The sequence below is a fragment of the Anabrus simplex genome, chromosome X (genome assembly GCF_040414725.1).
Source record: "Anabrus simplex isolate iqAnaSimp1 chromosome X, ASM4041472v1, whole genome shotgun sequence".
Classification (NCBI taxonomy): domain Eukaryota; kingdom Metazoa; phylum Arthropoda; class Insecta; order Orthoptera; family Tettigoniidae; genus Anabrus; species Anabrus simplex.
In genome coordinates this window covers 163,661,680-163,684,706 of record NC_090279.1, presented here as the reverse complement: position 1 = coordinate 163,684,706, position 23,027 = coordinate 163,661,680, and the positions used below count along the sequence as shown (strand labels likewise).

At 37.1% G+C, this 23,027-nt stretch overlaps 1 protein-coding gene across 1 annotated transcript in view; it reads right to left on the bottom strand.

Annotated features, from left to right (window-relative positions):
• The window catches only part of LOC136886744 (fatty acid synthase), a 198,915-nt gene that overhangs the window by 132,158 nt on the left and 43,730 nt on the right, over positions 1–23,027 (bottom strand). Inside the window, exons 5-10 of the mRNA XM_067159548.2 lie at positions 21,071–21,309; positions 16,578–16,849; positions 15,353–15,467; positions 14,301–14,498; positions 7,410–7,538; positions 4,060–4,290 (exon numbers count right to left, since the gene is read on the bottom strand). Of these exons, the coding sequence (XP_067015649.2) occupies positions 4,060–4,290; positions 7,410–7,538; positions 14,301–14,498; positions 15,353–15,467; positions 16,578–16,849; positions 21,071–21,309 (1,184 nt within the window). The remainder of the gene's footprint in view (positions 1–4,059; positions 4,291–7,409; positions 7,539–14,300; positions 14,499–15,352; positions 15,468–16,577; positions 16,850–21,070; positions 21,310–23,027) is intronic.

Genomic DNA, 23,027 nt, shown 5'->3' with positions numbered 1-23,027 from the left:
TTATTATTACAACCCCTGAATACCCTCATGACCATATGAAGAGAACTGTAATGTTTATTTACAACCCCATTAACACGGTTACCTCAATGATTTTTTTTCTTTCTTATACTCTGTTAACACTTAGGTCCTTACAATGATCCCCATGAGGTACTATCACACGATCGACACAGTAATTGAAACTGAGAGGACTTTTCCTCTTGGTATAACTTACAACCTGACTTTTCATCTACTTTACCATCTGCTGTCCACCTCACAACATTGTTAGTCTTTTTTGCAGTTGCTCACAATCCTGTAACTTATTTACTACTCTACATTACATTATCCACAGAAAGCCTTTCAGCGATTCCAGTTCTTTAAATGGAAATTCTAAGTTCCCATGGAGGGAATTAGATATTTTTCCACCAATAGAGCATATCAAAAATTAGATGTATGGCTTTTCAGGCGTTTGCTCTATTAACCAGCGTTTCGTCTTAGGTCTGACACTAGACTCATCAGAGTGGGATGTGTCAGACCCTACCCACTGATGCTGGGGTGTATGCAGGTGAACTTATCAGAAGCCTATTTAAGAGGTACAGTCTGATAACTGTATACGGGAGATAAAACTCCACAATAGAATTAATGCCCGCCTAGCAATTCCGAATGGGAACTCAATGAAAATTTTTTCCTTATACTCTATTAACACTTAGGTCCTTACAATGATCCCCATGAGGTACTATCACACGATCGACACAGTAATTGAAACTGAGAGGATTTTTCCTCTTGGTAAAACTTACAACCTGACTTTTCATCTACTTTACCATCATACCATTGTCTGCTGTCCACCTCACAACATTGTTACAGTCTTTTGGAATTGCTAGGCGGGCATTCATTCCATTATGGAGTTTTATCTCCCGTATGCAGTTATCAGACTGAGCCTCTTAAATAGGCTTCTGATAAGTTCACCTGCATACACCCCAGCATCAGTGGTTAGGGTCTGACACATCCCACTCTGATGAGTCTAGTGTCAGACCTAAGACGAAACGCTGGTTAATAGAGCAAACGCCTGAAAAGCCATACATCTAATTTTTGATCCAGTTCTTTACTCATATCATTTACATACGTACACATAAGAAAACCTAAAGTTCTAACAATACTTCCTGGCAGGACCTCCCTCTTAATCATTACAGGATCAGATAATGCTTCCCCTTGTAATTACTGGGAATGAAAAATCACATATATCAAATCATATGTAGAAAGAGAAGAACATGAAACATAATACATAATAGAATAAACACCATGACAAGCCAAGTCATATAAAGAAATATAGGAAACTCAAAAGGAGCACCTACTGTAATAGGATAAACACACTGACAGGCTAGTGTGGGAAGTGGAAGAAACAGAAGGAAACAATAAAACATCAAGTACATCCTCCACATCTTTGTACACTGTTGTCTTCAAACAGACGAGCTCTCTCCTCATAAATCGCAGTTATTCTAGATCCATTACTTCTCATCCCCCAATGAGCTATTTTCTGTTACCAGCTCACTGGGAGGGCAGCCATCAACATTCATTGAGAGGCCATCTAGAAAGATTTTTAGTCTTTCTGCAGCAAGTGTGAGATAAGAAGAAATCTGGCTAAACATGAACAGGCAGGAGACAAAAAGTAAAGGATAAAATATAAGCGGTAAAAGTCTATAACACAGGAAAGACACCCCTTTCTCCTTTTATGTTTGTCCTGCATGAAAAAAGCATGGGAATTTTTTGAAATGAAGAAGCACATCCCTGTAGGTTTTGAGGTTAAGAAAGTTAAACAAATCCACCAGTCAAAAATTTGTGCTTTTTATTTCAATTAATTATGTAATTGTCCCATACACACTAGGTGGAGTTGCTCAAACAGAATTTAAATGGAAAAGCACTACAAAACAGCTTTTTAGGATTATATTTTTGCATGACTAATTAAAAGCTTCCCTTGGTGAATGAATGATGCATGTAAAGCTCTGGTAATAAAAATTTGAAACAGACTAGCTTGGTATATCATGGCATCTTCTTAATCTTCAGATTTATTTTGAAAGGCCTGTTTTTAACACAAAATGTATTGTCAGCATTCCCAGAAGAGTGACATTAGCCCCAGAGAGTTAACAAGTGAGCTGGAATATGAGGTAGCCCATGTGAGTGTTCATGTTTGGTTATTGGAAATGATCAAGGGAGCTGGTAAAGACATAAAGTGTTCAGAGGAGGAAGTGAAATCATTTCTGTTATCTTTAAGGACATTTGCTAATGTTTTTCCAGGAACTCATATACCTGATGTTCATTTTCCTGTGGACCAAGGGAACAAGTGGAGAGATATTTGTTGTGTTGACGAGTATGACACTCTGCAAACAAGGAAGGGCTGCAGGAAATGTCAAAGGAAAGTCTATTCTGATCACTTTAGGCAGATTTGCACAAATGGCCTCAACAGAGTGCAATCGAATATGCCCTAGTGTTACTCTGATATTATTATGATGTTGTACACAGAAACTTACAAGTATAGAAAAGCAAACACAAAATGGTGCACAAATGGAACGTGGATTTTGCCAAACATATATATATATATATATATATATATTTCTTTCTTTTTTTTTTTTTCTTTCTTTTTTTTTTCTTTTTTTTTTCTTTTTTTTTGTTTACGTTGTGTTATTATTCTTAGTTTTTCTTACAAAATTGTGTAACAGACATAGTTAGGACTACATCAAAATCTACATGAAATTTATAAATTTCTTAGTTTTCCCCCCCAGTGAAGATTTCATGCTATGCTAAAATTAAATTTCAAAAACAAGCATCACTCTTTTTCTCTTCATGAAAATGAAACAGTATTATAGGAGGTGTGTTTTTTAAGTAAGGTCCGTTTGAAAATAAGTACACAATGAAAGATTATTTCAAAAAAGTAAATTTATTTTCAGAAAGTACATACATAGCTCTATTTTTTTGACATAGTTGCCAAGTTTGTTCAAACACTTATCATACCTCGTAATCAATTTTAAAATACCCCTTTCATAGAAACTTGCCGCCAGCTCCGATAACCAATAGTTCACTGCCGTTTTCAGGAAATTTGTTTGAGAGACCTGTTATTGTGAAGCACCTGTTCTCACGAATCTTCGCTTCAACTGAGGCCACCAAATCGTCTGTAATCAAAGAAGGGCGACCGGAGCGGTCCTCATCATGGACGTTGTCACGGCCATCTTTGAATTGTCGTACCCACTTACGCACTTTGCTTTCACTCATAACAGTATCACCGTACACTTCGCAAATCTTTCGATTAATTTCTGCGGCAGACAGGCTCCTTGCTGACAAAAACCGTATCACTGACCGAACCTCACACGCAACAGGCGAGTTGATAGTCTTAAACATTTTGAAAGCACAGAACAGAACCGTACAAGATAACTACAGAGCTGAAACTGAGCACAGTTGTTCCTGAGGCATGCCAGTACACAATGCATGTGCTCGTTGCGATATGTGCGTGAACTACTAGTGTCTACAACAAAATGGACCTTACCTAAAAAACACGCTTCGTATTTTCAAATTTTGTATTCATACTTCTTATAAAATGTAAAATAAAACATCTTTTAATAAATATGGGAACTAGTGAATAGGAGTCTTCCAAATTGTATTACGATTTGAGCATTCAAAGCTCACGTGAGTAACAGTGGAGATTTTTCTAGCGCAGTGTCCGAGGGTTAACTAGAGTTTTGCAATGTAACAGAATAAATGTGCTGAGTTAGAAATGTATGATTTTAAAGAGAATGTTTTTTCATTTATGAAGAGAATGTTTTTTAATTTATATCTGTATTTCAAAATATGCTTGCAATTATACAATAAAGATACTTCATTAGTTTAAATACCAGCATCATTAATAATGAAATTCAAATATGGCATAAGTAAGTTTTAATTTCAATGTTAGTGCTTGATTGCACATACAATATAGCAGATAATTTTTACACATTAACATTTTTTTTAAAATATGAATGCGTTAATTATATGAGAGTATAATTTATGATGAGTGAATACTGTATGGTCTGTGGAAAGTTGATATTATTCACTCACCTGCATGACAACAGTGCCAAGAAAACAGTTAACCACATTGTCGAACACTTGCGAGTCACACTGAGTGATAATCTTGTAGATGTCTGCTCCCAATGGCTTCAGCACTCTGTCACATTTCTTAATGGTGTCAGCAAACACAGGTACGTCCAGCAGGGAGGTTCCCATACCAGCCCACTGGCTACCAAGTCCAGAGAACACATACCAGAGAGGAGAATGTTTCTCGGACCAGAACTAGAAACAAAAATTAAAGGAATATTTCACAGGCTATTAAAATTTGATTCAAGCCATTAGAAAAATCTGACATTTTGTATACTGTTCAGGAGTAGCTTTTAGCTACTTATAAATTTCCTAGAAATGGAAACAAATATTTGCCAAAAAATAAGTATGTCTACTACTATTTTGATGCTCTGTGTTTCTTGTCTTCTATCCTCTGTATAATTTTTATTTTCTAAAGGTAGTTGGATTATCAAAGGGCAGAAAGAAGTTCATTTGGCATTCCATGTCATATGATGCCAGCAGGCAGAAAATCTCTGCTGGGTGCTTATCCAACAAAATATCAGTCATAGATCACCCAATAGAGTTGCAGTTTCTTTGTCTAGCAGAGTAAAATGAACCATCAAAATTAACATGCATGCAATCTAAATGGTGTTGATTCAAAATGCTTGCACATGGTAGTTGATGCCATTAGATAACAATGATATAGAAAATTAAGAAAATTATTTTGCAAAGTGTTTCTTAGAAATAAATTAAAATGTATATACATTAATAGCCATTTCTTGTGTACTATAGCAACATCATTACAGTTGCATGTGATGAACTTCATTACTAAACTTCCGCATTGACTTAATACTCAACTGAAATTGAGAAGAGTCCACCTTTTTGATACTGTAATACTGTATTGTATTATCTTTTAGAAGAAACACACTTTGGTCTATTAAAAATTAAAAGAACATGTTTTGTCCCTCATTGAGGATGTCTTCAGCTTAAAGAATATACAAGGATATACCAAAATACATGGCAAAGTTGGCAAGTGGACACCCTAAAAAATAAATTAATTTAAAAGTTTTTTTGGAACATTATGTATAGTTAACAGTTTAGTCTTCTTTCTTCATTACACAGTTCTTGTATATTGCAACCTTGTAGTGGTGATATTCCAGGTCACAGAAAATGATAAGATGACATTTTAAATAGATATATTAAAATTTCTTCTTATATGTTATTTAATTTGTACTTGATATTAAGGTGATGATTATAGGTAGGCATGACTAAATCATCAGCAACACAAATATAAGGATGAGATCGACATTCTAAAGGGACCAGCAGGGAAACTCCTCAACAAATATCTTGGAAAATCTTCAAGATTTGCTAATGAATCTTTAACATCCATACTACAACATCATAATATTGAGAGGAGTTTGCCTTGCTAGGGTAAACCTATAATCATCACCTTAACATCAAATACAAATTAAATAGTTTATAAGAAGAGATTTTAATTTTAAAATGTCAACATAACATCATCTTCTATGACCTGGGATCTCGCCACATTAGATTTTTCTTAAAAGTACATGAAAATTGGTATGAAACGGCAATCAGTTTATTTAAAACTTGCGTTTTCGCATATTTCCATACTGCGGCTTACCCGTTAGTTACCTTCTAATTTCAAGAAATGTGAACCCATATGTTCACTTTCTTCCTGAAAAATTGGACTAGTATCACTCCAGTGGGCTCTCTGACAAACGTTTTGGTTTACTTATTCAAACTGTGTCATCTAACCTAACCTAACCTAACCTAACCTAACCTAACCTAACCTAACCTTATATACATAATGAAAACATATTTCAAGCACAAGTAATGATTACTTTTTCGCTATAAATTTACATGGGACTAGCCTTTCCATATTTAACCACACGCAAGAAAATACAGTGAAATCTCATTAGGAATGTCCTCATAAAGACGATTTCTCACTTAGAACGCCGTAAATTCGAAGTATCGATTCACGTCGTATTAAATCTATGTAAAAATACCTCACTTATCGCATCACAAATTTTCACTATTACTGCTTTTTACGATCACGTTCTTTGGCATCCCTTGCGAAATGGAGGCCTATTGGAGAAAGTTGCACGAAAACGAGTAATGGCCTTGATGTCCTGATCTTTACAGGGTAAATTACATCTTCGGGAAGCAAGCCGTTAGCCTTACGAAAGTTCAAATTTTGCTCTCCGGTTGTTACTGATGTTGCTAAATAACCCAGAAAGCCCCCTTGTGCTTGTATGTCACATTCCATTCAGAAGTTAGAAATTTAATGTGTTGAGTTATACAGTGAAGGGTACCGAACATTTGTCGCATGATAGCCTACGTACGGATTAGGAACATAATCAGGTGATGTTGACTAGCGTGGTCATATTATTGTGTAGACCAGTTATGGATACTGAAAAGGTTGTGATATCGCTTAGTAACAAAGACAAAATTAAAATCCACGAAGTGGACAGGCATCTGCATCTTTCAACGGTTGAAAAATGAAAATGAATGGTTATAAGCTATAAATTTCATTTTTGTTCTGTATTGAAGTGCAATTATAAGAAATAAATTGACAAGAGGGTCTGGTCTATCAAGTAAATTACTTGATATATTGTATGTGTATATATATACTAGGGGTGGCTTAGCCCCACGTGGTTAGTCTCCTGATAGTAAGTCATATGTGTACCTAGTTTGGTATAAATCGCTGTAGTAGTCCTGAAAATTATGCTTCCATATTAATATCTGTCATTTTTATTTATATGTATATTTCACCCCCCTCCCCAGAGGGTCTAGGTTTGTGTTGCCACAACAGCATTTAGTAATAGTAATTAATATTTGTATCAAATTTAGTTTTCAGCTATGCTGGAAAATACAAAGATAAATCCATAATCTCGGTCACTTTGGTCATTTTGTTTTTTTTTTCACTTTTTTTCACCCCTATGTCAAAAGGGACTGAAATTGGACTGAATAAATCTGGAGTGTCACTATTTATCTCTGCAAAACCCGAAAACTATGGATTCGACACTATTTTCGATTATTTTTATGTCTCACTCCCCCACTCGTACCCCCAAAGGGTGCTGAATATGGACTTTAAAAAATCCGGAGTGTCACTATTCAGTTCAGGGACCCCAGAACTATTGATTCGACACTATTTTTGATTATTTTAGATCTCAATTTAATTTACCATCATTATACTGTTCACATACAGAGAGAGAGAGGAATAAGAAAAGGAACACATAATAGGATGAGCACTATGGCAGGTCAGTGTGGGAGAAAGGAGCAACAGCAAGAGCAGACAAAGAAAATCAACTGTTCTTGAAGACTAGACTTACCGATATTACACTGGTCTTTTCTCCAGGAAGAAGAATTGTGTAGCCTCGATACGAATGACCTGGAGTATTTAGTCTGTGGGCACTTTGAATTAGGTTAATGTACTCTGCATCCACTGGACGTGTTATTACCTGGAAAAAACAAATGTTTATCATTACTTTAACAGCACTAAAAGAAGCCATCTCTGTGCAGATCACAAAGGTTAAGGCTTGATTGGTTCACCTAGAAATGGACTTCTAGGTGAACCAAGAACACCTTTTCCCCCATCAGATATGTAGAACAGCCTGTTAGGGCCTTGGCCAGCCTGGCTTTCTTGATCAGATCCGCTACCTCTCGTATCAGACAGTTCCTCGGTTGGCTAAAGTCTCTGAAATGGCCAGAAATTAAACCCGGGGCCTCTGGAAAAGAGGCAGGTACACTACTTCAAACCATAGAGCTGGCCATTGTAAATACTAATATGAATTTATAGTAACAATCTTTCACAAACTGCCATTGTGGATCAAGTGTAGTTCAAGGGTTCAACCCCAGCTGATGGTTCTTAGTCCAAGTAGAGATCCACTTTACTGTTACATGGAAGTGCAATAGGAATGCTGAAACTCATAGGTAGGTCACCTTAACAGTGCCACATCGCAAACCTGTCTTGTGAAATGCTTATCACCACCTTTATGGTGTTTCAAGTGTTTACAAATAGCAGGATAGTTGGCACCACACAGAGAAAATATTTTTAATAATAACACTATTGGTTTTACAACCTGCAACTACTACCTTTCTCAAGCTTTTCGGAGACCTCACAGTGCCAGAAGCTTGTCTTGTGAAGTTCTTTTCAGTGCCAGTAAATCTATCCCCATTTCAGCAAGCTGTGACTTCGTCAGAACACTGCTGGATGCTTCTAACAAGCATAAAATATATTAGTTACGAGCATAAATCAAGAGCTCTTCTTTCAAAGCACTGATAATACTGCTGTGTTTCCGCCTAATCGGTGGCTACATCATCATTCACTCTCAGCTGTGACGTGAGCGGGAAAGTATGTGCGTGCTGACAGAAGAGAATGTGTTCAAGAGGCAGGCATGTTTGTGTCACTCTTCTGAGCTTTTAGCATATCTGATTCAAGTGCACAAAATTTAAATGATGATATTATTGTACAATACAATCTTCCTGCAACAGCTGCAGGTTGCCCAAAGACAAAGAGTACCTTAACAACAATATATGGATATCGTGTGATGTTACGTGTAGGCAATCGAGTGAGGCATGTCAAACATTTGTTTGAGGTCCGCAAGCATGGTTCTTGAAGATCATGATGGACTTCTTGAGTATGGTAATCGCGATGTTATATATGAATCTCTATTCAGCCCAAAGTATTGCAGAAGTTGACAAAAAATGTAGGTATAGTTCCTCGAGCACCTAACATCAAGCCGATTACAGAGATGGATGAGAGCTTATACTTTCGCTTATAGAAGTCCACCGTTTCTTCATAAATTCTTCTTTTTTTCTTCATCGACCTCTTCCGGCTGCTTTTCGTTGGTCTCAAATCTAATTGTTGGATCAATGATGAAACCTTCAGAACAGGATGGCTTAAAAGCAATAATGTCAATGCGTCGGTTGTTTCCTCTGTTGGAGAGACCCATGTAATTCTTCGTAGACATTATAACCTTGTCCTCTCAAAGTGTTAGCTATTAATGATCTGGCTACTGGACGTTCTTTTGGAAGACTCGGGTCTGAAACTGAGGACGAGGATGACAGTTACACACCAAAAGAACATGACCATTCTGACACTTCAGGCAAGTAAGATAATGAGCTAATTTCGGGTTCTGTAATATAGTTTTATATCACTCCCTAAAAGATTTGGGTTGTTTCCTGTGTACAGATGACAATGTGCAGCAACTCAATGCAAGTGCATCATCTCTAGCAATGACCTGCAGGAAAGCATATTACTAGTTGTAAACAAGGATATTCATGCCAATTGAACACTTAGGTTACACTCTATATATTTAATTAGTATGTTTTAATAGATGTGTCCTCATAATTGTCAAATTATAAAATATTAACCTGACTGGCATCCACAGTTGTCAGATTTCTTTGTTTGTAGAACTTATTATCTTCATAAATTTATATCAAATAACTTCCTGTATTATTATGATAATGAAAACTCTTTGTTTTTTTGTAGTGCAAAGTGTGGATGTTTTAAATAGATATTCTAAAAGTTTTTAAAATCACTGCTTTCCCTAGTCTTGAAAAGAATTTAAAATCCATTAAAAATACTGCAAATTCTGGAGGATAGCATATTCAAATATGGCTCTCTCCAATGTGTTAATAGTCTTTTGCCCTGTCTGCCTCCTTAGCATAATGATTAGTGATGTTAGGAGACCTGGTATGTGGTTAAAAAGCAAATGCAGCTTATCTTTACAGTGGGGTATGCCTTTTCTCCTCTTTCTGTGAGAGGAAGGAACATGAAAAGGAGCACATAATACAAATGATCAAATGACTGGTCAGTGTGGGAAGGAGCGACAGAAAGAGAAAATAAGGACAAACATGAAAACAAAAATGGACAAGTACAACCTCCACATCTTTATCAATTGTTGTCTTCAAACAGACGGTCTCTCGGCCCGTCAATTACAGTTCTTTGATGTCTATCTCATCTCAGGCCCCAATGAGCTTGTTTCTGCTTTCCAATTTCGTCAGGAGAGCAGCCATCAACACTCAAATCATAAGTCTTGATGTGGGAAGAGCAGGATATAAAGAAAATTGGATAAAGACCAGAAAAAGCAAGAGACAAAGAAAAGGAGATGAATATTGGTGAAAAAAGACTAGTGGCTGAGAAAATGAATGGATACAGAGGTGTGAATGATGAGGAGGGAGCACATTTATAAGAAGACTGCAGTGTATGAAGATATGAAGATAGCACTTGTCCTCTTATGTTCTTATGTTTGTGCCTGTATCCTATTTTCCTTGCTCCCTCTTCTGACACTGATCTGTCATTCCAGAATACGTTCCTATTCATGTTCATATCTCTCTATATGACTTGATTTGCCACTTGTTTGTTCCCTGCCATTACTTATACTAATAAGCATATCTTCAGTTCATGTTACATAAGAGTCTATAACAAAATGCCTTTGTGATATAAGGTATGTATATAATTTATTCCCTCTTTAGTATCATCATCATCATAAGTCGTGTGACTCATTGCCGAGCGTCGTGACCCCATTTGACTTCACACAATATTCTGGATTAAGCGGCGCCAACTTTGACGATGTTCAGCTTATCTTAAAGCCTGCTGAAGAGTTAGACCGGTGGTACGCAGAACTTGATCAATCCACCTACTCTATGTCCTTCCTTGTGGTCTTCTGCCAAAAACTTTGCCTTCCATGATACATTTCTCCAGATTTTCACTATCACGTCTTACAATATGTCCGAAGAATTGGACGATTCTCTTTATGGCGCGAGAGGAGAGACGTTCGGAGATATTCACATACCTGCCAACTTTCCCGATTTAGGCGGGAAACTCCCGATTTTCGACAGTTTTTCCCGCCTCCCGATTATTTTATCTTTTCTCCCGATTTTAGCTTATTTTTTGGTGAACTTCAAACATTTGATTTCAAATCCCGCCATTTCAGCTTTTTTACGCCAGTGGCCGGAAGTCCTTCGCTCATTGGCCGCTTTCAAACGAAATATCGAAGTTTATTAATGCGAGAAATGTGCGCGAATGTGCGATGTTTATTGAAACCTGTATATCGCGACGCGTATATCGATTGTCAATCTCTCGTTCTCGCGTGCTATGTTCGTGTTCGTTCACGTCAGTCTAGTCGATTCCATCCTCTTTGGTCGATTCTAGAGACTAGTCGCTTTCTTAGTAATTTAGTGACATAATTTCAATGATAACGACTAGTGACTTTTCTAGAGATTTTAGGAGCCATTTGGAGACAATTCTGACTAATTGTAATTTATCTCAGTATAAATAAAATTTTTTGTCTGTACATTGCTCAGAATTTAAAAAGAACGATATTTCCGTACCGGTCGTGACCATAGTAACAAGGGGGAAATACACGTTTTGTACGTACTCAGGCTCATCACGAGAAAACGGCTGAAGAGAATTTAATGAAAATCGGTATATAACGTCGGGGAATCAGTCGCTACAATCTAGGCCATAAATAATTTTATTCACGCTGAGTGAAATGGTAGTTTAGGGGAAGGCCTAAAATTTAATTCGCAAATATTTATGTTATTATTGGCCCTAGCGATAAATACTACATAACTAAAGTTATATATTATTAAATTTCCTATCATTTATGTGTTATGCATTTTTACCGTACCGGCTGTGATAACGGAGATATTCATGAATTTTGATTTTTTTTCCTAAGTCCGTATCAGCGCCGAGGTACAAGAAAATGGGTGAACAGAATTTTATGTAAAGTCAGGGAATAAGGAACTACAGTCTATGCTATAAATAATTTTATTCACTCTGTTCAAAATGGTAGTTGAGGGGAAGGTGCCAAAAATTTAATTTTTAATTACCTATCTTAGTGGTCATATTGAAAAATACTACATAACAAAAGTTACAGAGAATGCAATTTCTGATTATTTGTCTTATTCAGTTTTGCAAGAGACAATTCTCATGATTGATTCGTATTGAAACTGACTTAAGCAAATTATCACAAAAATATACTCTTATTATCATCACCTATTCAATACAAGCCACGTGCTATGTGAATGAAATCTACATAATACTATATACACTTCTCAGGGACATTTTTCGCCCCTTGTTAAGGGCATCATCAACCTTTAGGATACCTTAAGTTCAAATGTCTGAAACATACTTTTCATTGTAATCCATGTATGAATAGATAATGTTTCAGATATGTGACCTTAAGGTTACCTAAAGGTTGATGATGCCCTTAACAAGGGGCGAAAAATGTCCCTGAGAAGTGTATATAGTATTACGTAGATTTCATCCACGTAGCACGTGGCTTGTATTGAATAGGTGGTAATAATGGAATAAATTATTTTTGTGATAATTTGCTTATTCAGTTTTACCCTTCCGACTACAATAATATTGGTGGTGATGGTGATTAAATTTTGAAGATTATAAGAATGAGGAAAGTCACGAAGGAACGATCGCTTGAATAATAACACAAGAGGGAGTCATGAAAGAAAGGACAACTCGCTTTACATTAGATGCTCTAATATCACAGATTCGGAAGAAAACTAAATGTGAAGGCCTCCAATATAGAAAGCTCATAAAATTGATCAACAATTACATTGACCATTGTTTGTTGTGATGTGCTTTGTGTATTCTGCTGCCATTTATCTACGATAGACGGGATTACTGCTGCGTTTCAAGTATAACAGCCTGTTTGAATATTGGCGGGAAGAAGCTGGGGAGTGGGGAGTTGGATCTCTCTTGTTTAGCATGCCATTCTTCTGGTTCATAAATTTTCTGATACTACTGGTACGTAACACACTGGATCATCATAGTATTCCAGCTATTCGATCCCTACTCTGAGGTAGTGATTTGAATGAGCAGTGTGCACACTTAAACAGAATAATTACACAGGAGTGTTCGCGGCTGTCTGCAGCCTGGTCATTCTAGCTCTGAAACTTTGAACTGATAGATTTACACTGCAGTACTTTTCGCTAAAAGTGAGAAAATGTTCTATTTTCATTTTATCGAATATTTCGTATGAAAGCATTGCTTTTAATCGCGACATTCATACTGGCATCGTCGTAATGACATGTTGACTTCAGTTGGGAAAACTATAAGGACAGTCTTTCTGAGAATTCCGTAGCGAAACACGGGAACATCAGCTAGTTATTTGATCCAAACAGCATTGTGCTTCACATAGTTGCGCGGGCACTTGATGCAATATATTAATTTTTGCATTTCTAAGTAATGGCATCTAAGTGCATGACTGATTCACACATGTGGAGCATGAGTTCATACTATTTTCGGTAGGCTTATCAGAGACCGATTATCCCACTCACGTAGTTCCTGTGAGGGAATAGAGATGTGTAATTTTTAGCCTTGTAGTCTCGTATAGCAACAGTCGGGCTTTGAGACAATAAGTCTTATAAATATATCGTAGTACTGTGTTGCGCAAGACATGTAGAATAAGCAATTTTGACCAATTTTATCTCCTGATTTCTCCTGATTTTTCCTGATTTTCAAATCAAAATCTCCTGATTTTTGGTTTTGTAAAGTTGGCAGGTATGTATTCAGTTCTTGAATAATAGATGCATTAGTTCTTCTTTCCGTCCAAGGTACACGGAGCATCCATCTCCAACAAAACATCTGAAAGGCGTCAATACGGTACTTATCTCTTGCCTTGAGGGTCCAGGTCTCGGAACCATAAAGGAAGACAGAGAACACAAGAGAATCAACTAGTCTAATCTTTGTACTGTTTGTAATTGCTCTGCTCTGCCATATTTTTGTGAGTTTGCTCATGGCAGCGCGCCCTAAGGTGATACGTCTCCTAATCTCTCTGTCAGAAATTCCAGTATCACAGATGGTTGACCCAAGGTATATAAAGTCATTTACCATTTCCAGTTCCCTTAATCGACCTGTCAGCTGGATCTGTGCCGCTCTGTCAATTATCATTAGTTTGGACTTGCTCAGATTGATCTCTAGCCCATATTCTAAACTTGCATCTTTTACCCTTGCTAGTAATTCTGCAAGTTCATCTTCACTGCTGGCAAGGAGAATGGTGTCGTCAGCAAAGCGCAGGCTACTGATTTTTCGTCTACCAATTGATATGCCTCCAGTCCAGTCATTGAGGGCTTTCTCCATCACATATTCAGCATAGATGATAAATAGAATAGGTGATAATATGCAGCTCTTTAATATACATCTACTATAAAGAACATCTTTCAGTAAATAGAACAATAAACCATGAAGTACTTACGTCATCAAGAAGAGATTTTACAGCCTCTGGAGTACGTCCTGAAACAGCTACAAGTCGTGGGATATTGTCGGTGGGTTTTCCTCGATTCACCTTTTCCTTCATATTGCGTTGCAGCAAAAGATGGCCATTAGCACCTCCGAAACCAAATGAGTTGATAGCACATAATTTTCCATTGAATGGGGTAACTTCTGTCACAACCTGTAAACGATGATTACCATCAACAATCAAATAAAATTTAACAGCATATTATACGAAACCAGTCACCCTTTCTCTGCATTTAGTGCTGTCACCCAAGAGGCATATTCCCTATCTAGTCTTTTCTCAAATGATTTCAAAGCAGTAGGAAATTTATTGAACATCTCCTCTGCCTATAAAAGAATATTTGCCCCAATTTGTCCTTTTGAATTCTAACTTTTTCATCCTACCTTTAAAAACTCCATTGAAGCTTATTCGTCAACTAATGTCATTCCACAACATATCCCCATTGATAGCTTGAAACATACCACTTAAAAGAGCTTCTTATCTCCATAATCCCAAGTCTTCAGAGCCCAAAGTTTACAGCATTTTTGTAACACTAATTTTTCATCAGAAATCACCTAGAACAAATCATGCTGTTTTCCTTTGGATCTTTTCCAGTTCTTGTATCAAGAAATCCTCATGAGGGACCCATAAACTGGAACCATACTTACTCTAACTGGGGTCTTACCAGTGACTTATTTACCCTCTCTTTTGCAGCCTTACTACAACCCCTAAATATCCTCATTACCATACGAAGAGATCTGTAAGGTTTATTTACAATCCCATTTATGTGACTACCCCAATGAAGATCTTCTATTATATCAACACCTAGGTACTTATGGTGATCCCTATGAGGTACTTTTACCTCACCACCATAGTAATTAAAACTGAGAGGACTTTTCCTCTTTGTGAAACTCACAACTTTACTTTTCACTCCATCTCTCAACACTGTCGAAGTCCTTTTAGAGTCACTCACAATCCTGTAAATTATTTATTACTCTATACAATACATCATCATCTGCAAAGATCCTTACTTGTGACTCCAGTTCTTTACTCTTGTCATTTATACATATAAAAAACATAAAGGTCCAATAATATAGCATATCCAGATGATGTGAGGCGTATAGTTTCAAACACGACCAAGTCCATCTTTTTCACGTTCTGATGTTTTGACTTCCATGGATTCCTCTTTACAAGATGAATACAACGGGAACGAAAGTGGGTCTCAAATCCGGCCAGATCACATTTAAAATTGCTGCAAAGAATGAGGTTTCATATCAAAGTCGGCCAAGTCCCTGTTAACCCGCACGGGCCAATAATCCTGCGCTATCCAGTCACGTGTTTTCTTCCGGTAAAATGGTGGCCTGACGTTTGTTCGAGTCACATGTGGTGGTTTTGTTTGCGTGTATTTTAATAAATATTTTATAAATAATAAATATATATATAATTAATTGGTCATTTTTAATAGTATTCATATTTGCTGTGCAATAAAATGGAGGAATTTAATAAACGCCATACCAGAAAGCGGCAACGTGATCTTTCCACCTTGAAGTGCACGAGGGAAAGACAGCTGAGATGAGTATAATCAACAACGTGTTGTTAGTGGTGATTCAATCAAGGCTCGGTGATGTGTTTCGAAGGCGCAGTGGTATTGAATAGGTATAATATGAAGAATATACATTGAAGTAGCTACATGAATCCATATATTTGCAAAATATACACTATTTAAATGTTAAATAGCCTCTACAATGTTGGGTAATTTTACACAAACATAATGTTTAAAATAATAATCTTTAAAGATTTTTCACTAAATCTTATATCATTTTTAATCATATTTGTTCTAAATAAAGTCAAGATGAACAAAGTTGGAAAATAGGCCTAATCTAGATTTCTTTTTTCTTTAGGTATTAGGCCAAATTTTCTAATCTAAGTTTCAAAGATGGCCAAGTCCTCTTACGTAAGTTTCAAAATCGGCCAAGTCCCACAGATAGTTTCAAACATGATCAAGTCCAAATTTTAAATACATTTTTCAATTCATGTAATATATTTAGACTAAAAATTGTATGGTAATGAATCAGAAGCCTCTGCTAAGCAACATAAAGATTAAAGTGTCGGAATATATATGAATTAATACCCTAAACGAGTTTTTTGCTTCTCCTGAAAAAAACAGCTCAACGGACTTGGCCATGTTTGAAACTATACGCCTCATGTGTCCTCTACCATTCCCCACAGAAAAGAAGCCTTGAATGTACAGGAGACCTATCGTTGTGCTGACAGAGAAATACAGATATGGAGAATACCTGAAATCTTCCATCCTTCAGTGCCTCAACATTTCTGTGCGGAATATTGTAGTGCAGATTTGGCAGCAGCAAGCCCATTTCCATACAGAGAATGACCTTTGCAAGAGAACACACTCCTGCTGCTCCTTCAGAGTGGCCCAGATTCGATTTCACAGAGCCGATTGGTAACGAAGTTTTGCGGCCGGGACAAAAAATTTTCTCCATCGCCAGGAGTTCTTCAGTGTCACCAACCTGCGAAGCAAACATTAATTGTGAGAAACACCATTTAATAGTTTTTCAGATTGTTGAAACACATGAGGAGTGACAGTAAATGGTAACTCCAATTAGGGAAAATAAAGATTAATACAGTAGTTAGAATACAGATTACTGAAATATTATCTGCAATGAATGGCATCTGTAGAACAGTTTATTCTGATAATGATGATGATGATGATGCTTGTTGTTTAAAGGGGCCTAACATCGAGGTCATCGGCCCCTAATGGTACGAAATGAAATTACAAACAAAAAGTTCAAAAACATCCACTGACCAAAATAAAAAAATGTCATGAAGAATGAATGGATGTACATGAACCCCAAAAAACAAAAAACAGTGGATCTGACTCAAAAAAGACCAGAAATAATAGTATTACAGACCAAGGGACCATTTATAAAGCTTAATCCTGAATCGAGGATGCTTGATGTCTAAAGGAGACCAAAATCCAGGTCAAAGGCCCCTCAGAATGGTACTTATCGCTAGTAAAGTAGAACCATGGTATTGTCATGTTGGGGTACTAATGAAAAGTAGCGAAGACTCACGGTGTTCCACACATGATGGTACTACTCACAAGTATTGTACGTTGTACAGGTAATGCAGACCTATGGTGTTTCTCACACAATGGCGCCACTCATAGCCAACGCAAACCGATGATGTTCCTCACCTAGGTGTACTAGTCACGGGTGCCAGTATTCTCGTGGTGTTCCTCACATAGTGGGTACTAATCGCAGGCAACGCAGACCCACGGTGTCGCTCATATAGTGGTACAACTCACAGGCAACGCCCAGACCCACGGTGTTGATCACATGGGTACAACTCACGGGTACTAGTAACTCACAGGAGATCCAACTCATTGCTGCTACTAATCACAAACCTGTTTTGTAACTAATATAGTGGTACTACTCACAAGTACAGGCAACCCATGGTGTTCTCTGCATGATGGTATAAATCAAAAGTAGTTTCATGGTTCTAATTCAATCATCCCTTCGTCACCCCTTTTAGTCGCCTCTCACGACAGGCAGGGGATACCATGGGTGTATTTTTCGTCTGTGTCCCCCACCCACAGGGAGTAGAGAGAGAGAAAAAAGAAGAAGAAAGAAGGGATCCATCACTTCAAAAAATGAAGTAATGGACGATGAAAGGCAAGGGCCACAAAGGGCGTGAAAATGAAAGACTCCTTAGGCCTCGAATGCTCTAATACCTTCGGGGTCGGAAAGGAACAAAATTGACCAAGGGAGGTCGGACAGGATAGACGAAAGTGAGGAGCCTGGCACAAGTAAGTGGAAGCAATGCCAAGACTCAGCTAAGGGCCCCGTGGTCGCCAATCCACACTCGCAAGTTGAGAGCCCCTTGGGCCCCTTGTAGTCGCCTCTTACGACAGGCAGAGGATACCACAGGTGTATTCTACATGTGCGTCCCCCACCCGCAGGGGGGTGAACAGTTTATTCTAGGCACGTCAGTATGGTTACCAAGCTAGAGATGGCTATCGAAGGACATTCACGCTGTTGCCCAGAGAGTACTGCACCCTATCTTCTGCCTCTCGAAAATACTCTTTGTCAGGTGGTGGCCTCATGAGGAGGGCAGTAACATGATGTAGCTATGTTACAGGTATGATCAACTGGAGAAGTAAATATACTTCCTTGTGTATTAGACCTCACCAACATTTTTAATTTGTTATTTGTTTTTGTTTTACAGCTTCAAAAGAAGAGAGGAAGGGGGGTCCAATATGTGACAGCCTGCCACTTAATGCAGTGAACACATGACTTCTGGCTATAAAGAACTTGTACACGTATGTATTCTACAATACTCTTTAACAAATTTATGGTTATATTCTGAGTCTTGTTGGCTACCTTCGTTGGAAGGCAATCTTTCTAAATTTTAAAAACTATGGAAAACAATAAATGGTGAACACATGACTTTTAGGCCTACACATTTTGTAATTATAATCTGTCAGTTTTATTTAATCATGTCATTCGTCTCATCCCAGGACAATATTTTAATTTCAGAATGATCATTTGACAGAAATTCAAGTTTTCAATGTGTTTTGGATCATTTTTTCCATTGTTCCAATGTTCATGTATTTGTGACGTGTGCTGTGAGAGTTTAGATATATTTGACCTTCTTCAAGTAAATTTTGGATCATTAAAAATTGTATTAATTTGATTGTCAAAAATTGTGGGACACCCTGTACCGCACGTGTTGATTTTCCTCGGACTTGCACAAGATACAAGCTTTGAGAAGTTTCCAAGGACAAGACAATAAGCATGAAATTAAACATTTAAATTTGATTGGTTTAAATAAATTGAAAGGTAACTCCTGAGCGGTCATTGGTCATTAATTTTGTTGTGACATTTCTGGTTGCACCATCTAGCGCAGGGTACCTTCAGCAAGCGCGTCACAGGATGTCTTAAGTCTGTCTTCAGCATCATGTAGAGTGGATGAGTTGTCCGGGAGTTCTGTGCTCCATGGGAGACCTGCCTTCTCTTGGGGTAGGCAAATCTTAAATTTCATAATATAATTTTATTTTATTTCATTTCATGTTTTAATTTATCACAGGAGTTTACCTGTCAGTCTTTCTATCAGAAATCAATTGTAATTTATGATGGTGTAAAGACATCTTACATCCATCTTCACGTTGGCACGAGGCAAGCCTTTTCTAACAATGTTGTAACGTAAATTAATTTTTCATTAAGATTGACCTCAGTAATTCTGATTCATTTTAAAATGCTTTCCTATGATGTGTATTTTTATTTCTTTGATGAAAGTGGTCACTTCAGGTGTTCAAATTGTAATTTTCTTTGATGCAACTTCATTTCATCAGGGTTTGTATTCTTTTGTGTTTATGTTAACAATACTGTTCCTTTCTTCCTTTTCCTTAATGTTTTTTTAATAAATAAGTGTTAACTATAAGTAAGTATTAACTAAATTATACTTCGGCCAAAGTTTTGGCCACAGAAGTTCTTTGATCCACAACTTCGTAGGGTTCCTTCCGCTGTTCACCTCCTGCTGTTAGTTTCCGTGTATTTTACCTTGTTTAATTTTGATTTTATGATAAGGTTTTAATGATTCTAAATTTCATTTAATTTTCCAAATGTTTTTTTCTTTTATAATTGAATTATTAAAACCCCAAATGCTGCTACATTATTTATTCCCAATGAGGGACTAAAACATCACAATAAGCCTCACTTTAACTTTGCAATAATCAGTTGATCAATATCAACATGTCTGCCTCTGTAGCGTAATGGTTAGCATTTTTAGCTGCCATCCTCGGGGGCCTGGGTTTGATTCCCGATACTGCCAGAAATTTAAGAATGGCAGGAGGGCTGGTATGTGGTTGAAATGGTACATGCAGCTCACCTCCATTGGGCGTGTGCCTGAAAAGAGCTGCACCACCTCAGGATAAGGACACGAGTTTACTTTAATATCAACATCATAAGAATCCAATGTAGATATACACGATTTTTTGCTTTCAACTTCCATGACAGTACAAACTTAGGACATATAAGTGTTTCAACTTTGTACTCTAGTGTGTGCATGTGATACTTTTGATATTGTTCTAATCATGGTATTATGTAATGGCTGAGGATGACCTCACAATATAGAGGTCGAAACTAGTCCCGTTAATTAATAAAATATAATTACATAATTTAAATTTATTGAATAGGTGGACCCTTTCCCACTTTAACTTGTAAACATTATATGGTTGCTCTTTGATATGACCAACCTAAGATGTAAAAATCTGTAGTGAAAAAAAAAAATACCAAGAGAAATAGCATATACAGAATCGTAGGTGTGAGGAAAAGAACTAAAAAGAAGACAGAGCAAGTAGCTACAAGGTTTGGGTCAGGTAGCTTTCAGCTTGCATTCAGAAGATAGCGGGTTTGAACCCCACTGCCAGCAGCACTGAAGATGGTTTCCCATTTTCACACCAAGGAAATTCTGGGGCTGTATCTTTGTTAAGACCACAGTCACTCCCTCACTACTCCTAGCCCTTTCCTATTCCATCGCAGCCATAAGACCTATCTCAGTGCAACATAAAGTAAATTGTAAAATAAATATAAAAAGAAGAGGAAGAGAAAGAACTAAATTAAGCATAATATTCCTGTTTTATCCAACATTCTATGTTCAAATTACTTGATTCTCTGCATAATCAACTAAACATTATTACCTAAGTAATGTGTTAAAACAGTCTACCATACCTCTGTTCCAGTACCATGAGCTTCTACAAAGTCCACAGTACTTGGGTCAATGTGACATTCATTGTACATGTCTTGTAAAAGCTCCCGTTGGAGATCCGTTGATGGAAATGTTATCCCCTGCGATTTGTATCCATCACTGTTCAGTTTGGAGTGGACGATGGTACCGTAAATTCTCTTGGCATCCTTTGCTTTCTGCAGGAACACAGCACACACTGCTTCACTTCGGACATAGCCTTTGGCTACAGAAATAGTAGAAAGCAAAACCCATGTTAGTGCAACAAATAATCTTAAATAGTCGTTCTGAAGTTGGTATGAAACAGAGTTGTCAACACATGTCAGATCAAAATCAGGACAAAAAGTTTGTAATATAAAGAACAAAACAGAAATGAAAAAAATCAAATCAGGACATCATATTCTATATTCTACACAATAAGTAATGAAAACAGCAAAAAAGTGACAAATCAAGTTGGGCTTCTTTTCTCCTTTTGTGTCTGTCCTGTGTCTCTAGTCCTTTTTTTTTTTTTTGCTATTTGCTTTATGTCGCACCAACACAGATATGTCTTATGGCGATGATGGGATAGGAAAGGCCTAGGAAGTGGAAGGAAGCGGCCGTGGCCTTTATTAAGGTACAGCTCCGGCATTTGCCTGGTGTGAAAATGGGAAACCGCGGAAAACCATCTTCAGGGCTGCCAAACAGTGGGGATCGAACCCAGTATCTCCCGATTACTGGATACTGGCCGCACTTAAGCAACTGCAGCTATTGAGCTCTGTCTCTAGTCCTTTACCATCAATATTCATCTATATCTTATGTATATCTCTTCACGTTTTCTTTGTTTACCAAGCTTTCTCTTTGTTTCACAATTTCCAAAACTCTGTCAAGATGGTCCCTCAATGAGTGTTGAAGCCTGCTTTCCTGATGAAGCAGTAACTAGCTCGTTGGGAGGTGAGAAGAATCTGGTTTGATGAGGAGAGCCTATCCGTGTGAAGATGGCAGTGTATTGTCCTTGTCATCTTGTGTTTTCATGTTTGTCCTTGTCCTTTTATATTTATTCTTGTCTCAACTTTGTATTCCTCCTTCTTTCCATTACAGGAAAGTGGCTATGTGGTTTTGGTCAGGTATCTCAGCTTGCATTTCAGAGATTGTGAGTTCAAATCCTACTGTCAGCAGCCCTAAAAATGGTTTCCCATTTTCACACTAGGTATATGTCGGGGGATTACTTTAATTAAAGGCAACAGTAGCTTCTTACATACTCCTAAGTCCTTTCATATCCCATCATCGCCATGAGATCTATCTGTGTGGGTATAACGTAAAAACTAATTGTATTCCTTCTTCCCACACAGATATGTTATTGTATTTATTCTCTTAAGTGTTTCTATACATGTTGATATTATCCCCTGTGTGTCATCAAGAAAGGACAGCAGAATTTCATTTTTGTCTGTAATATTTTAGTATTGTGGAAAATGAAGAAATATGGACTCTGGACTCTGCAGGAATTATTTTTATGTAACTAGAAGAAAATATTAAATTCAATATGTTTGTAATATTTCTTTTATGCAATTTAGGGAAACCTCAAGAATATGAACTTTTGAATATTTTTAACATTGCAAGAGCAATTAAGTGACCTTTGTATGTAAATTACATTGTATTTGTGTTTTATGTGTGTCATTTAAATTAATTTCAGGAAGTGTGAAGAAAAGACATTCTGGACGTTTTAATGTAACTTGAAGAATTTATTGATTTTTTTATTATTCTATGAAGAAGAAGAATTACTGAAAGGTATTATCATTGTATATTCTGTACATCAAGAATTGTAATTTTATAAGGTGCTTTATTTTTGAGGCATTCTATACCACATGTGCAGTTTCCACTGATGAAAACTTTGTGTCACAATTGAAATGTTTGAGAGCTTGTGAAATTGCTAACTATCTTAAACTGACCATATATGGTAATGCTATT